At 41.2% G+C, this 13591-nt stretch overlaps 1 protein-coding gene across 2 annotated transcripts in view; it reads left to right on the forward strand.

The window, feature by feature from the left end:
- Positions 1 to 13591, forward strand: part of RAB3GAP2 (RAB3 GTPase activating non-catalytic protein subunit 2) — a 95554-nt gene that overhangs the window by 27057 nt on the left and 54906 nt on the right. For both annotated transcript variants that reach the window (XR_006815553.1, XM_045982733.1), the window contains exons 3-8: positions 8194 to 8317; positions 9208 to 9289; positions 11012 to 11059; positions 11136 to 11211; positions 11540 to 11641; positions 12563 to 12662. Coding sequence is in view for 1 of the 2 variants with exons in the window: in XM_045982733.1 (XP_045838689.1) it covers positions 8194 to 8317; positions 9208 to 9289; positions 11012 to 11059; positions 11136 to 11211; positions 11540 to 11641; positions 12563 to 12662 (532 nt within the window). In the remaining variant the exon portion in view is untranslated. The remainder of the gene's footprint in view (positions 1 to 8193; positions 8318 to 9207; positions 9290 to 11011; positions 11060 to 11135; positions 11212 to 11539; positions 11642 to 12562; positions 12663 to 13591) is intronic.

Genomic DNA, 13591 nt, shown 5'->3' on the forward strand with positions numbered 1-13591 from the left:
GAAATAAAATCCCTTGGCCTCTTTTGGGGGGCTTCAAAACTTTGGATCTATATGGCTATTAATTTGTTTTTAGTAGATTCTGGTTTGCTAGTACGAAAAGTGCAATTGACAGACTGTTTGCCAACAAAGGTGAATGTAAGTAGCTCCTCAGTCTTTGGCCACAGATGAACAATTAGTCCAGCCTCAGTCTTGGTGGCATTATTTATGCCTAAATGTTTGAGGGAGACCTGTCTTTAGCCTTCCCATGGTAGCCAGCCACCACTTTTCCTTGATCTTGCTTCATTTTATTTCGGGGTCTGCCCTCCTCAGGCACTCCTGCTGGGTAGCTTGTTTGTTTTGGCTTCGTGACCTGCCCCTTGTCCTCTGCCAGGGAGGGAGGGACAGCCGGCTGTGTGGTGGGGGAAGGGACCTGGAAAAACAACAGGGGTTCTTTTACAGCTAATGGATAAATTTCATGTTAACATCAGTGACCAGGTAGGTACTAGTTTTTTGCAGAAAGCCAAGGTAGTCCTTGGCAGTGCAATTTTTTTTTTTTTTTTTTGCTTGTTTGTTTTTAATTCATTGTGTTACTTGGGAAATTAACTACCTTGTCACATGAGGGTGAATCGGTGGCTTCAAGAGAGTGCTATTAGTGACTGTGTTCCCGTTATTGTGGGGAAGGTTCTCAGAAAACCTAATTGATAAGCAAGTGCCCTTAGAGTAGAAAGCCAGATGATGAGCTTGCATCTTGTTAGCCACGGAATGTATGCTGATGCTCCGTGTGACTTCATAGTGTTCTCATTAGATCCTCTTTCCTGCCTGAGCTGCCTTGATGAATTGGAAATTTTGCTTAAGCTTCATGTAAAACCCAGTGTCAGTTCCTTGGGCTCCAGCCTGGAGAGGGGGATCTCCTCATTTCTGCTCTCCCAGTACTTTAATCCGGATACTTTCGCTTGGACTTGAGGTTCCCCTGAAAAATCTGACCCAGAAACTACTTCAGACAGACCCACACTCCTTATTCTTAGCATGTATTTCTGCTGTGAATATGTGTTTGCTTTCCTACCTTTGTCAACTCAGTCTAATTTAGGGCTCCCTGGCCCACCCCCCAGCCATGCTTCTCCCCTCTATGGCCTAGAGCAGTGGTTCTCAGCCTAGAGGCAGTTTTGCCCCCCAAGGGACATTCGGCAATGTCTGGAGACCGTGTCGGTTGTCACGCTGCGTTGCTGCCGTGAAGAATTGACCTACACAGAATGTCGAGAGTGCTGCGAAACGTTGGCTTAGAGCAATGTATTTCAAATGCTTTATCTTGACTTGTGATGAAATCACTTTACTGTGTCTTGACCAGTACCTTTAAAACAATGAAATAAAATAGATTTTTTAAAAATTTGGAGCACCTCCTAGGTTGTACGCATAGATATTATTTTAGGCAACTTTTGTCTGTTTTGTTATGGGGCAGTGAGGAGAGAAGGGGAGGGGAAGTCAAGGAGGGGCGGGGGGGGAAGATGTGACTGAAATGAAATGGGATGTAAAATCATTTTTCTTGCTAGTTGTTGAGGTTTTTTTTTTTGTTTTTTTTTTTTTTAAGTTTAAAATGTACGTGCAAGAAAGAGAGCACATCTGACCAGATAGCTTTACTGCTCAAAAAAATGCTTCAGTGACTGCGGGAGTCGTCAAGGTCAAGTGTAAGCACCTCAGCACAGTAGATGAAAGCTCTTGGTCACCCACCCTTGCTGCAGTGTCCCCTTTTACCTTATACCGTCACACCTGCTTTGACAGTAGCTCCTTGCCGGCTCGTTTGCCCCTAGGCCTTCAGATCTGTTTGGTTCATGGTTTCTAGAGAAGTAGGACAGAGGGGACTAGTCTGGGAATGTCCACCTCCTCTCCCTGTCTCCTGCTGCCCCCAGCCTGGCTCCTTTTTCCTCTTTCAGCAGGATTTAGCTTAGGAGTTACTTCCAGTAGGAAGATTTGTTGTTGTTGTTGACACTCTACCCTCCCAACCCCATTCTGGTCTGCTGACCCTCCTGTGTTCCCTTGACTGACTACCATGTGTTTGTCCATCTGTCTTCCCCAGAGGAGGGAAGGTCCTTAAGGCCAAGAATTCTCTTTTCTCGTTCCTCTATCTTAACAGAGAGGGCACATAGAGATGTGTAGCCCTACTGGAGAGTGTTGTGTAGGACAGGTCAAAGCAGGGAGAAAGATGTGAGACCATTGAGGGTCTGGTCATCCTCAGGGATTTTGACCCACAGACTGTGGCCTCATTCTTCCTCTTACTTCAATGATCTGTCCAGTCCCCTGATTTTAGAGGTAAGGAACCAGAGTTGCTAGGGAAGTTGCAAGGCCTGTATGAATGTGTATTAGTTTAAATTTGTTGCTGGTGGCATTTGTGTGGTTAGCGACAATCCACTTGCTCTTTCCAAGCCTCGGTTTCCTTTTCTGGACAATGAGGATTTTGAATCACATCGTCTCTGTGGTTCCTTCTGTTTCTTCATACATTTGTGTGGTCCCATCAGCTGGCTGATAGAGATTATGGCACATATGCGGGGGGGGGGGGTTTGTTGACCCCGCACAGACAGGCAATTTTGGGGTCTTTGATCAAACTGTCCTGTACGTACTACTACAATTTCTTAGTTAATTTAGTGATTAAAAATTTTTTTTACAGGGGAGCCTGGGCAGCTCAGTTGGTTAAGCATCTGACTCTTGATTTCAGCTCAGGTCATGATCTCAGGGTCCTGAGGTTAAGCAACCCTGCTTAAGAGTCTCTCTTTTCTTCTCTCCCTGCCCCCTCCTCCCTCTCCAAAAATAAAAAAAAATAAATTGAATTTGTACAGTATGTTTCTTCTTCAGCTAAGTCAGTAATTCTCAACTTGGGGGCATTTTGCTCTGCAGAGGGCATCTGGCAACATCTAGAGACATTGATGATTGTCCCAGCTGGGAAAGTGCTATGGGTATTTGGTGGGTAGGGGCTAGCAATGCGGCTCCAGCCCCAAATGTCAGTAGTGCTGAAACTGAGAAACCCTGGAGAACTAGTAACTGCCTGCAGAGTTTTAGTGCTTTCAGCTGGAGCTCGATACTGTGTGTTAGCATTTATTGCAATATGCATGACTTTTTAAATGTAATAAATACTCCATGTGCATCCACTTATTCAGTGTTCAATTATGTTGAAAGGGAGGGGGCTATTTCATGGCTGTCTTTAAAAAGAGACTTGTCGAACAAAAATATTAAAGTCGTGATAAGCCTTCGCGAGAAAGGTTCCCGCAGTCAGCCATGTGGCCCAGTCCGATTAGGTCTGACCTCCCTTGAGGCACATGTCTTCTTTACTTCTTCAGTCACAGAGGGGCACTAGCCTTTTAGTCTATGAATGGAGGGGAGCTTCTCGTCCTTCCTATGGTTCCTGCCGCACAGCAGCAGGCGTTATACATGGTCACCCCAGGGACAACTGCAAGGAAAGCAGCAGAGCCGGGATGGTCCCCAGGTGCTGCGGCAGGTGCGCTCCGAGGGACCAGCTGCCGAGGCGTGGAGTGGAACACTGCTCCGGGGCTGGTGGTCCCAGTGAGCCCCGAAGCTTGAGTTCATAGCCCTGCCCCAGCTGTGTCACTGCGGGGAAGGTTGTCTTGATAAGTATCTGTTTCTCTGTCTCCACACTGGGGGACTAACGTAACCTTCCTAGAGCTCCCATGAGAACTAAGATTTACATGTCAAGCTCTTAGCACAGAGTCGGGCAAGTAGTAAGTGTTCGGCAAGTGTTGCAGCGAACATCTTTCGAATCACTGGTACCCGGCCTGCTCATTCCCCTTGAGTTAGGTCACCAAACCCAGAGTCATATCCGTGCCAAATGTGGTCCTCTACTCCAGAGGGTGTAGCAAGATGTCCTTACCGTGAGAAGAGATGTCACGCTACTGTGGCCTGATTTCTGCACACCATGCTGCTTGGGCACAGAGTAGCAGACACTAGAACAATTCAGGACACGTCCTTTTCCATCCGTTTGTTCTTTACTTGCCTTCATAGACAGCGTGCTCGTTGTTGATGTACCATCCTGATGCATGCAGGGATTTTCTTTTTTCTTTTTGAGGTTGAGGATTTATTGAAAGAAATTCGATCTCTATGTTTCTTCTCCCACCCTCCCAATGGACTTCAGTTTTCAGATTTACTTCCTAATATTCTGGCACAATTTACACTGTTTGGCAAAATAGCTAATAAAGCTTATGGGGAAACAACTTGCTGTGGTGAAATAGCACATTTTTACCTCTGTTTATGATTTTAAGGATATTATTTTTGGTTACTGTCATTGGAGGGTTTTAATTTTACTCTGTCTGACACATTGAGTACTGTGTCTTAGACACAAAGAATAGTGTGTCCGGATTTGCATGTGACCAGGAGCTTGTGGCTATGTAGGTGTGTAGCTGGCTGCCCCCCTGTGTACGCCCCCTCTCCCCTCGCCCCATGTGGGCATCAAGGAGCTATGGAGCGTGCGTTAAGAGTTCACCACCATTGCCTTTCATGGTCAGCTGGCATCATCCCGAAGTGGCAAGACTTTAGATCTAGAATTGTGTGGCCTATCAAGTCCTAATGATGATAATGTAATATAATCCTATGGTGGTATTTTCTAACCTCTTTTGAGAATGCGGACCTCCTGCTTGGACATGCCCCACTTTACCGTGGCAAATAGGACAGATCTGCTTTTGGTCCCTCGGTCCCAAGGAAAGATGGAGAGGTAGAGTGGACATAGAAAAGAAAGTGCAGTGGGGGGTGACAGAGTTTGGTTTTCTCCCTCTTCCAGTAAACCTGAAAATGGTTGAAATCCCAGAAAGTAGACTGCTAATTCACATGTAGTTTCTCTTTCTGGCTTCATACTACTAGAAAGGTGCATTTATGCGGTGGCTAAGCAGGGTTAGACATGTAAGCAGTGATTGTAGAGTAGGTTCTCTGAATTTGTGTCCAAGTAAGTGCTCTGTTTCCCATGCTTTCATTTTGTTTAGCTCTTACAGGGCAAAATTCATGCTTGCTTCTGGGATCACGTGTAGTCCATTTGTTGGGATGGTGGCAAACAGAGCTGAGTTCTAGGCCCAACTAAGAGGGTAGTATTTTGGCCTGTCTTAAATCTCTGTAACTTGTATCTTCCAGGGTGTGTCAGCCAGAATCTTGACCTGCTAAATCTTAGTATTACTTAAGGGAAAACACTCCAGAGGATACTATTACTGGATGTAATACTAAAGGATACTGGCTTTGAACTGGTTGCTCATTGGCATACAGGTTCATTTGTAAGAGTGATTATAGGTTACTCCAGTATCTTTGTGAACACAAGAAGGGAGACGTGGGAATGCTGTTTCCACTCACCTGTGTGTCAGTGGGCTGTGGGACTTGTGGTGTTGAGGAGTAATATCAAGCATAGGCTTGGCCAATTAGAAGGCTTGACATCTAGTGTGGGAGAAATTACAATCACAAAATAAAGAGGTAGCAGAGAAGAGTTAAGACTTTTGATTGCTTAAGTATGGAAGAAGGTAAGAGTCAGAGTAGGATGAGGGATAGGAACTAGAACTTGGGACAGAAAGACAGGAAAGAGAGGGAAAGTATTTTTGAAGCAGTGCCTGGACGGATGTCTTAAGGATGCACTGGCTCCCATGTTCAAGGAGGGTCCTGTGGGAAGGTTAGCCTGGGATAAAGTGGTAAGAAATGGTAATCCTTTGAGAAAAGGCTTTCACTGACTATGAGACTGGAGTCAAATCCCAGGCGAAGACAAGCTTCTCCAGGAGCTGTTACAGCTACCTACCAAGACGAACAAGCAGGGTGATAGGGTGGAAAGACCACCTGAATTAAACCCAAGGAGGCTTGGGTTCTGGTTGGGTTCTGGCACTGAATCTGTGGCAGGAAGCACATCTTTAACCTCTGCAAGACTGTTTTCTTTACTATAAAATGAGGTTTTGAACCAGTCAGTCTTTAAATGCCTTACATCTTTGTAGTTCTTTTACTCTTTGTCTTTTCAGCAAAGATAAGCATGTAGATCTAGTCCTTGTTATTTTGAAAGCGTAGGACAGAAACAAGTAATGTGCCTTAATAGAAAGTAACTTTTAGATAATTGGGGGGATCTCTTGTTTGAATATCGTTTTGGAAGTGTGATAAAAGGAAAAAACCTGATTGTATAGAACTTGCTAAAATTTGAGCTGTACCCTTTTTCTGGGGGCAGTGTGTTGATTCTTTTTTTATTGCACTGAGATGGAAATTTTAAAGTCAGAGACTAATCAAAGAGTTGTAGGCACCCCTGATTTCTTCACACAGTACTGAACTATCTCTGTAACTTGCTGTGCTTCTCACTACCTACCAGAAGATGAGCTACTCTAATCACTTGAAAAGTCCTGAACCTCAAAGTTAGGACGACCACGGTCTCTGTTATTAGAGAGGGAACTCAGGGCCGTGTTGCCTTCAGCTCACAGCTGAGTCACTATGAGGAGTGCTGGGTGTGTGCGGGCTGAACAGAGACTATATTCTACAGAAATTATAGGCCCTGGGAGAAATAAACTATAATTAACCTTTACCTTATTAGTTTTATGTTTAGGGGATAAATTTTCTCCCTTATTTATATATAGAAGTGTAGACATTAAGAACAGCAAGCTGGATAACTTAATTCCTTAGAAAAATAGAGTTTTAGTAAGACAAGGAATTTTTCCAGTATTCCTCTTCTTTCAGGAGAGAGTGCAGCCTCCTTAGCTGGCTCACCTTGCATAAGAAGAAGGTTCCAGATCAATCTGATTCCTATTTGCTAAGTTTTAAGAAAGCATAAATGTGTAAATGAAAGAAAGAAGACAGCCTCCGTCTCCTCCCCTCTCTCCCCATCTCCCCCTGTTTAATTCAGTCTAAGAGCCACTGGGGAGGGCTAAAGTAGGAGTCTGCATGACATAAAACTTAGAAGCTGTAAGAGAATAGATAGATAATTTACCTGCATAACATTAAAAAATTTCTACATGGAGCACATTAAGCTACCACATGGAATGGGAAAATGTTACAACTCTTATGTTCAAAAGGCCAATTTTCTTTGTATGTAAAGAATACATACAAATAAATAGGAGAAAGAGTAGCAGCCCAACAGGAAGTCTGCAAAGGAAAGGAACAGGCGAGTCATCCTCTTCTCATTAACAAGAAGGCTGCGGTATACTGAGGTACAGTTTCTCATCTGTTACACTGACAAGGGTTCAGAGTTAAAGCATCTTCTGAAAAGTCTGGGGGGAAGCAATCACTTTCAAAACTTGCTGATCAGATTATAAATGGAGACCACCTCCGTGGAGCACAATTTGGAAATATCTAGCAAATTTACTGATAGATGTTACCTTTGACATGGCAATTTCACTTCTAGGCATTTATCCACTAATACATTCCCACACAAATTGACAAGAGTGTAAGGTTATTCACTGTATAGTATTTGTAGCAGCAGAAGAGCGTAGACATCAGAGCTGCCCATCAGTAGGGGACTAGTTAAATAAATTGTGTGTCTGTACAGTGGAATACTATGCAACCTTTAAAAATAAATTTCGTGGGGAATGAAGTCTAAGATATATGTTAAGAGAAAAAAAAGTCACTTATTTGCTTGTATGTGCACAGTGTTCCTGGAAGCACAGAGCGATCATACTGGTTGTCTCTAAACAACTAGGACACTAGAGTACTAGAGTCGGAGACATTGCAAAGAAGACGTTTTTAATCTCTTGAGTTCTTAACCATGGGGATTTTCCTCTTTGTAATTATTTTATAAATAGTTTTTCAATTAAAAATGAAAACATCTTTCAGTTCAAATGAAGGAAAATTTATCAAGTTTATCAAATACTTTTACAGATTCGACAGCCATAAGTATTAGATAATTTTTTCTTTTTGTGTAGCTACAGATACCCTGGCGGTGTCTCTGGAATTGGATTACTCACTACATTTCCTAATAGTGGTGAATGTTCCTGGAATGATCTCTGTGTGACAGCCTTTTAATGTCTTACTGGTTTCTATGTGCTTATGTTAAAACTTTTTGCACTGATATTCAAAACAGATTAGTTTGTGGTGGCTGTTTTCTTTACTGGTCATCTTTAATGTGTTTTGATAAGGAATATTATTGAGATTTTTAAAAAGAAATGGGAAGATTTCCTTTTCCTTTTTGTTCCCCCTCATCCCTCAAGGCGGATAGGCTGAGATGCAATACTTTTGATACTTTTGCATACATTGTAATTGAAGTTTTACCCACAGGAAGAAGAAGGAAATACTTGCAAAACACAAAAAACGTCCTGGCTGCAAGATTGTGTTTTATCCTTATCTCCAACCAATGATCTTATGGTTATAGCTCGAGGGCAAAAAGCTGTTTTTCTAGTGCGTAAGTACTCTTACTATTTTCAGTGTACCTTATTTTAATGCATAGAGTAGGACAGAAATGGATTAGGTAGAAAGAAAAATGTTATTTATGTTGTATGCATTGTATGGTGGCATTCTATAGTATATTTCACATACTGTATAATGCTGTTTATTTCTGTGTGTTTCTTATTTCTTTCCTTCTTTCTGTTCTGTTTGTTTCCTCTCTATTTTTCTTTCTTGACTGCAGATACTTTAACTGGCTCTGTTGCATGTCAGAGGCCAAACTGGACATTGTCCAATTTTTTCAAGGGGCAGTCAGAGCTGAAAAGGCTGCTGACCCCTTTTTAGTGATAATGTGAATAATGAAAATGAGGTGATTTTTAACTATAATTTGAAAACTCATAGGACTCTAGTTTCTTATTTGGGGCATAAATTTTCAATATATAATTTGTGTTGAAGATTAAAATTAAGGTTTACATAAGATACGAAAACCTCACTGATCAAAATGAGATCATATATTAAATGCTGTGGAATGCTTTTAAAAGATTTATCCTCTTATAGCATAAATCTAATAGAAAAGTGTTCTCTGTCATGTGAAGATGAAAGTCATTTTATAAATACAACATTTGGGGAGATGGGGTGGTTATAAGAATTAATAACTTTATTCTGCAAGAGCTAGGACATTAGATGAATTTAATTGGAGGAAGGAGAGACTAAAGGCAAGTAGCCTGGGTCGAGTTCAATCAAAATCTTATAAAATTTTTGTCAGTGTTTACATATAAAAAGACCCAAACCCATTAATATAGAATAGTTACATTCTGTACTCACTCTAAAGGGAAACCATGAAATTTATAAATCACTGTTTTAGTATACTATAAAGTGATTTTATATGATAACTTTTTTTTTTTTCAGCAAAATGGAAATACAGCGATAAAGGAAAAGAAGAAATGCAATTTGCTGTTGGCTGGAGTGGTTCTTTAAATGTCGAAGAAGGGTGCGTACGAGTTAAGTTTTTGTTTCTTTATGCGTTAAATGTGTATGTGAAATTGTTTGACTTATAAGTGTGAAGTTTCATCACTGATATACTTAGTGAATATCTATTCATCCCAACTTAGAGGTTATAGAGCCTGATTAAGCCAGCAAATCTAAATTTTACTCATGTGATTGCTTTTTTTTTTAACTCCTGTTTGCAGAGGACATTTAAAGAAGGACTCAGACAGAATCCCATTCTTTCTATAATTTGTCGTTTCCTGTGTTCTCCCTCACTAATTTTATTTAGCCAAAAAGTCAAAGGCAGCCATTGTCTTCTCTGCTTGGGCAGCACTGGCCTTGTACCTAAAGGGGACAGTGCTACATTAATTCTTAAACCCCATAAATACTTCAGAAAGGCAAGTTGGTGAATTCAGGTTTCTACATGACCCAGTAAGGTAATTCTTCAGTGTGATTATGTGGTGTCGCTGCTAACCTGGAACCTGGAACCCAAAACTGTTTTCACTTAAATTTTTACGACTGAAAGCTATCTGGCGAGAATGAATAAGATACTTCAGACTTTGGGTTCAGATAAAAGACAACCAAATGGAAGCCAATAGTCCGTGCTTGGCACATCATAGCCACTCACTGAAATGTTTTCTACTCTTACCAAAATAAATGATAACATTTCTTCTTAAGTCATTTGGTCTAACCATTTTGAAGACATTTAATTTCTGTCAGAAATGCAAAGCAGACATAGTGGCTCGTTACTTTAAAGACAACAAACAAAAAGATGGATTTGTTCAGTGGTTGCCTAATAAGATGTATAGGGCAGGAGTGGTTATAGTTTCTAGAATAAGCTGGTGATGTGTCCCGCGGGTTGACAGGTTACATTAAAGTCAGTCAGTAGGAGTTATTTTAATTTTGAAGGTTAGTCTCTGCGATTCTGACAGATGTTTCAAGTCCACATGTCACAAAAAGAATCTTTTAGGGAACATCCGGCTGAGCATGTGCTTGGAAATGGGTTATCTGGGGCAAATTCTGCAAAGTATCTTGGAAGAAGCCAACTAGTTGAAATGGAGTTCGTCCCTAGAATAATGTGCTTGCAGGAATATGGTTTGCCTGTAATGTGACTGACATTCCTCCCACGCTCTACGCAGTTGGTGCTTGCTGATGCAGAGGAGAGGGAACTGCAGGAAATGACTGGTGATGACTCGCCAGTTCTCAGTTCTGAGTATAATTGGTTGTGTGTATGGTAAAGTTTTTGCTTTCTCTTGTGCTTTTTATAACACAGAATGAAGAATCCTGTTTTTTAACCTCAAGTGAATGTGATGTTACCTTTTATGTGAATGATTTTTAAAAATTTTTAGTTTTAAGGGAGAGAGCAAGCCTGAACATGTGCTAGAGAGGGCAGGGGCAGAGGGGAGAGAGAGAGAATCTTAAGCAGGCTCCAAGCTTAGCAGGGAGCCTGTTGTGGGGCTCGATCTCATGACCCTGAGATCATGACCTGAGCCAAAAATCAAGAGTCAGGTGGCTAACCAGCTGAGCCACTCAGGCACCTCTTATGTGAATGATATTTATAATTCTACTTATGATGGAGTTTTACTGTATTTTTACTTACACCTTGAATAAAACTGATCCACAGAGCTCATTCTTCCACGGGTTGCCCTTAATGTAAAAATTACAGGGAAATCAAAGTAATTGATAAACTCATTAGATAAGCCTATAATTTTGTTTTTGTTTTTAGAGAACATGTAACCAGTGCTCTATGTATCCCACTAGCAAGCCAAAAGAGGTAAGGATAAATAAGTTGTTTGTTTTCTTTGCTTTGATTCATGAGCTACTAAGAGCATAAATTTTGTCTGTAACAGGAGTTCCACAGGGCGTCCTGACTGGACCTGCATCGTGGTGGGCTTCACTTCAGGTTACGTGCGCTTCTACACTGAGGTGAGTGGGGTGTTGAGCAGTTAGAAAACACCACTCGACGGGAATATCTAGTTGTGCATCTGCGTTATCCTTCTTGTGACTCATTACCAGCTGCTTGGGAATGTGGAGTACCTACTTCATGGGGGTAGAAGCAGGGACTTAGGGCGGGGGGAGAAGGTGTGCTGGAAAGTTCTGGTAGAAGCTATTGAGAAAAGAAGCTGTATTCTTCTGAGAGAGTATCTGATCTCCATGGAAAATGGTTGGGAAATGACGCTCTTTGCCTGGCCATACTGGTTCAGGTCTATTGGTAAAAAAAACAAGCAGGGCTCCTCTCTGTGCTTCCTCCTAGAGTGGTGTGCTCTTGCTCGCACAACTTTTGAATGAAGACCCAGTACTACAGCTGAAGTGCAGGACCTATGAAATCCCACGACACCCTGGCGTGACCGAACAGGTAGTGTAGACAGCTGTGTTCAGAGGAACCGTGGCTTTACTTTAAAGTCGCATTTTCTCTCTTTTTGGGGAAACCTAAAGGTATCTCTGTCGCAGCATAGTTAGCTCTGCTGTCATATTCTAGAAATAGAACCTATTTCTAACCGAGTCAAGAAACCCCAGTCTCGCTTTTACTTATTTAATGAAATACCCTGCATTCTGTTCTACAGAATAATAAAACACTTGAGTCAGAAGCCCGAAAGAGTTCCTTACTTTTGGAATTTAGAGTGACTTAAGGCACAGATGTGGTATATATGTTTTTGATTTGGATTTAGGTGTAAAAATTTTTATAGTAAAAGAAAAAAGTTCCGGCTTTATTTTTAATACTATTACTATACCTGTTTCTCAGAAAGGGGGTGAAGTTTTTGTTTATAGGGGAAAGTAGAAGCACTGAACTGAAGATTTGGACAGAAAAGAATGCTGTTTCGTATGTAAGGCTCTCCGAATGTAGTTTTCACTTTGCACGTGCTGTATGAGAATTTGATAGTCTCACAGTAAAAAAAAAAAAAAGATTGTAGAGCCACGAAAACTACTGTGCTCTTCTTTGGCTCGTAGTAAACATCATCAAATCTATGTAAATATGCATTCCTTTTTTTTTTTTTTTTTTTACTATCCTGCTTCCAAAAGGTTTCGAGTACACAGATGCATGTATTGTGTACCTGTGTGGACTTAAATTGTATGAGAGATGGCCTGGAGCTATGGGGACTGGAGCTGTAGAAGAAACTTAATCTAGTAAGAGAGACTAGACTAATTCCTATTAATACCTTTCAGTGACTTAATCAGTAACGCAAAGCAGTACCTAGTCAATTGCTGTTTTACAGAAGTAGATCTGCTTAGCAGGGATGAAAATGTATTGTTTTCTTCTTTCTTCTTCCTTTAATAGAATGAAGAGTTGAGTATCTTATATCCAGTTGCCATTGTGACTATTGATGGATTTAGCCTTTTTCAGTCTCTCCGTGCTTGTCGAAATCAGGTAGCAAAAGGTAATTTTTTGGCAAGATGTATCGAACCTCTAACGTCTTACTTAATCTAACCTACTTAGAAAATGAAACATGTACTCTGCATTTAAAAGGCCTGTGTACTAGATTTACAGAAAAAAAAACCCTGCTACATAGAGATGGGAGTGCATTTTTGGGTAGATTGCTTAGTAAGATAAAGGCAAGGACTGAAAATCTGCACTCCCTACCTATTGGGGCAAGGGAACCTAATTTCTCACCGGACCAGCAGCTCTCGGGCTGATATACTAGAATCCCATGATTCTGCAGTGCAGCTGTCCTCACTGAGGGTAAAGATACCTCTGTGTGCGGGGGGAGTTTTCCCGCCGGTAGGCAGGACGCAACAGGGAGTCAACACCAGCTTTTTGCTACCGTGGAAGACTTCTGAATGGACTAGTTGGAGGCCTGAACAGTGTGTATATGGGCGACTACATTATTTCCAAACTTGGGGGTGAAAAGTGCACAAATAATCGAGAGTTCTTAGTCTTACTACTCAGTTTACCTTCTTACGAGGATGCAGAACAGAGTTGCATTTCATCGAATTCAAGATACCATTGTTTGTAGCTGCACTCATATTTTATGTACCACACAGCAGCAAAAATGCTGCAGAGAAAAGCACATCATCGATTTTAAGATCCCAATTTTAGAAAAGCCTTAATTAAACCCAGGGAAAATACCAGGATTAGTGGTATTTTCTCTTTTTCTTCTGCGTTTGGGTAGAGCAGCCTTAATGGCCCTAAAACAAAGTTTGTTTTGTTTGCAGATTGATGTGATTGGTAAAATCCTAAAATTTTGGTTATGTGGGCCTTTAATAGTACATGCTTTTCTGTCAGGCCAGAACTTGTTTGAATGTTTACACCTATTTTCATAATCTTAAATTACTTAAATTTAGGCACAGTAAGCATCATTATCTTGAG

This window comes from Meles meles, chromosome 17, assembly GCF_922984935.1.
Source record: "Meles meles chromosome 17, mMelMel3.1 paternal haplotype, whole genome shotgun sequence".
In the NCBI taxonomy this organism is placed as follows: Eukaryota; Metazoa; Chordata; class Mammalia; order Carnivora; family Mustelidae; genus Meles; species Meles meles.